The sequence below is a fragment of the Tupaia chinensis genome, unplaced genomic scaffold, assembly GCF_000334495.1.
Source record: "Tupaia chinensis unplaced genomic scaffold, TupChi_1.0 Scaffold143646_2, whole genome shotgun sequence".
Taxonomy (NCBI): Eukaryota; Metazoa; Chordata; class Mammalia; order Scandentia; family Tupaiidae; genus Tupaia; species Tupaia belangeri.
This window is the reverse complement of record NW_006203495.1, coordinates 75,024-77,600: the sequence shown is the minus strand read 5'-3', so window position 1 is coordinate 77,600 and position 2,577 is coordinate 75,024. Positions and strand designations below refer to the sequence as shown.

The 2,577-nt window shown below is 60.8% G+C and overlaps 1 protein-coding gene across 1 annotated transcript in view; it reads right to left on the bottom strand.

Annotated features, from left to right (window-relative positions):
• Positions 1 to 2,577, bottom strand: part of PTPRU (protein tyrosine phosphatase receptor type U) — a 70,301-nt gene that overhangs the window by 1,450 nt on the left and 66,274 nt on the right. Inside the window, 2 exon segments of the mRNA XM_027766734.1 lie at positions 1,646 to 1,803; positions 1,924 to 2,049. Of these exon segments, the coding sequence (XP_027622535.1) occupies positions 1,646 to 1,803; positions 1,924 to 2,049 (284 nt within the window).

The following is a 2,577-nucleotide window of genomic DNA, read 5'->3' as shown; positions in this document are numbered from 1 at the left end:
GAGGGAGGGGGGGCCGGTGGGGGCAGAGCCAGGGCGCCAGAGGGAGGGGCGGGCAGTAGGGATGGCCGCTGGACCAGAGGGGAAAGGAAGCGGCAGAGCCTGGCTGACATCCCCAGCTTCCTGCTTCTCCGAAGACATCCTCAGGGAGAAACAGACTGCAGATTCTGAGAGAAAGACACTAAGAGACTAGGACTGTGACAGGGAAGGGCGGCCACGCAGCCAGAAACCACCCCGATAGCAACAGGAAACTGGACAGAGCAGACCAGCCAGTAACACAGACACGTGAGGGGCAGACACACGCACACGTGGGCACCCCAAGTCGAACCCATGGTGTCCTGCATGAAGAGCCCACCACGCACACCCTCCCTGCCTCCCACTCGTCCCCTCGCTCCTGCGTGTGGGGTGTCTTTCAGCCTCCTCCAGGGGTCTCACAAGAGGATCGCACACCCCAAAGGCCCACCCGGACTGCCTCAGCTCCCCCGGGCTTCCAGCCTATGACCTGCCACCTGGAGGCCTTAGTAAGTGCTGGAAATACAAAAGGGAGACCAAGGTGCACCTGCACCCACACATGAGCTCATGAACAGGGCGCGCGTGAGCCGGTGGGCAAGAGAGTGAGACGCCGCAATGTGCACGCGTAAGCAAAGGCAAGGGCTGCCCTGCAGCCTCATGGGTGAGGAGCCAGGTCCCATGCAGTCAACTGTGGTTCAAATCCCAGCCCTGGCACCTTGAAAAGCACACAGGGGTGTGTGCATGTGTCCCCCAGATTTCGACAGTATAGAGAGATGGAGAAGGAACTGCTGCATGATCACACCCCACTGGGGCTGCTTTTCTCTCTCTCTCTCTCTCTCTCTCTCTCTCTCTCTGATGAGTGCACAAACCCTCCAGCAATTAAGAAAAGCAGGGACCGGTACCAGCAGTTGGCATAATGGCTATGTCACTGGACTCCCATGTAGTCGACCGCGGTTCGCGTCCCGGACCCGGTGGCTTAAAACTCATGCCGGGCGCGTGTGCGTGCGTGCCCAAGATCCCAAGAGGAGAACGGAGGAGAAGGGATCGCGGTGTGGCCATCCCCCCTGGGGGGTGATTTCTCGTTTTCTGTCTGTCTGTCTCTCTGTCTCCTTCTGTCTGTCTGGCGAGTGCACGTGCCCTATAGCAAAAACCTCTCCAGAAAAAAAAGAAAGAAAGAAAGAAAGAAAAGCAGGGACCAGCAGATAGCATAATGGTTAAGTCACTGGACTCCCACAGTCACCTGTAGTTCGAGTCCTGTACCAAGCAGCTTAAACTCATGCCTGGTATGTGTGCATGCATGCCCAAAATCCCAGAGGAGAAAGGAGGAGAAGGGACTGTGACATGGCCATCCCCCCCGGGAGTTGATTTCTTGCTGTCTCTGTCTCTCTAGCGAACATGCACACCCTGTAGCAAAAATCTCTCTTAAAAAAAAAAAAGACTGGATTTCCACTGCCATAAGAAGTGTGCTGTAATCTCAGAGGGAGGCACCCTGAGCGGGCTCTCTTCACCTAAACTGGCAAAGCCACCATCGCAGAGGTACTGGGGGGTTTCAGGGTGAGTCTGCACCCTGGAAGCTGAGGGGGCTCCATGGGGAAGGCAGGGCTGGCTGCTGCTCCCCCCCAGGGCACGCACTCACAGGCAGTGCACCACGGTGCGCCCATCGCCACTCTCCGCCTGCCACCTGTCCACCTCGGCCAGCAGGTGCAGGAAGGCCGCCCTGGAGTCAGGCGTGTCCCGGCACGCGGACCAGCGCAGGAACTGGAAGTGTCGCACCAGTAGGTGTCCCTCCTGCAGCTGGGGCAGAGCAGCCAACCTACATGTGAGCACGCGGGGCCCCAGGAACCTCAAGTCCCAGCGGCCCCAGGTCCCCACTGCAGCCCCCCCCGCCCCGCTCAGTCTCCTCTGGCCACTCACCCGAGAGAGGTTCTGCACCCGGAAGACCCGGGCCACCACGTCTTCGTCTGCCGTTCCCGACACGAACTCCACCTCCACGAGGCCGTACTGCTGCCGGCCCGGCTCGGGCCAGTATTGCAGGCAGGGCTGGGGCGGCACGGGTCAGAGAGCTGGGCCAGTAGGCCCCACCCGCCCCAGCTCACCCCTCATTGCAGTCACCTCCAACATGGCCCTCCACCCCACCCACGGGTCCACCGTGCACCCTGCCCGATGCCCCCTGCACTGGCACATGTGAGCAGCTGAGACGAGCCATCATGTTTGGCGCTCGGGCACCCACTGCCTGCGGCCAGAAATCCACACATACGTGCAAGCACGCCCCGTGCACACACGCCCCTGTACAGCTGCCATCTTCCAGGATAGGCCTCCATCTCCCGGCCCGCCCAAACCTCCTCCCCCAGCCCAACCTCTCACTGCCCCGGCCCTCAGCACCACCTCGCAGAGAGGGGGTGTCTTGGTGCTGCACTGCAGCTCAGCACCCTGGCTCCTTGTCAAGGACCCCTTCAGGGAGTCAGACCACAGACTGAGACAGTGTGGGGACGGGGATGTGCAGCAGCCAACACACACACGCACACACACACACACACACGCACACACGCCATCCTATGGGGCCACGGC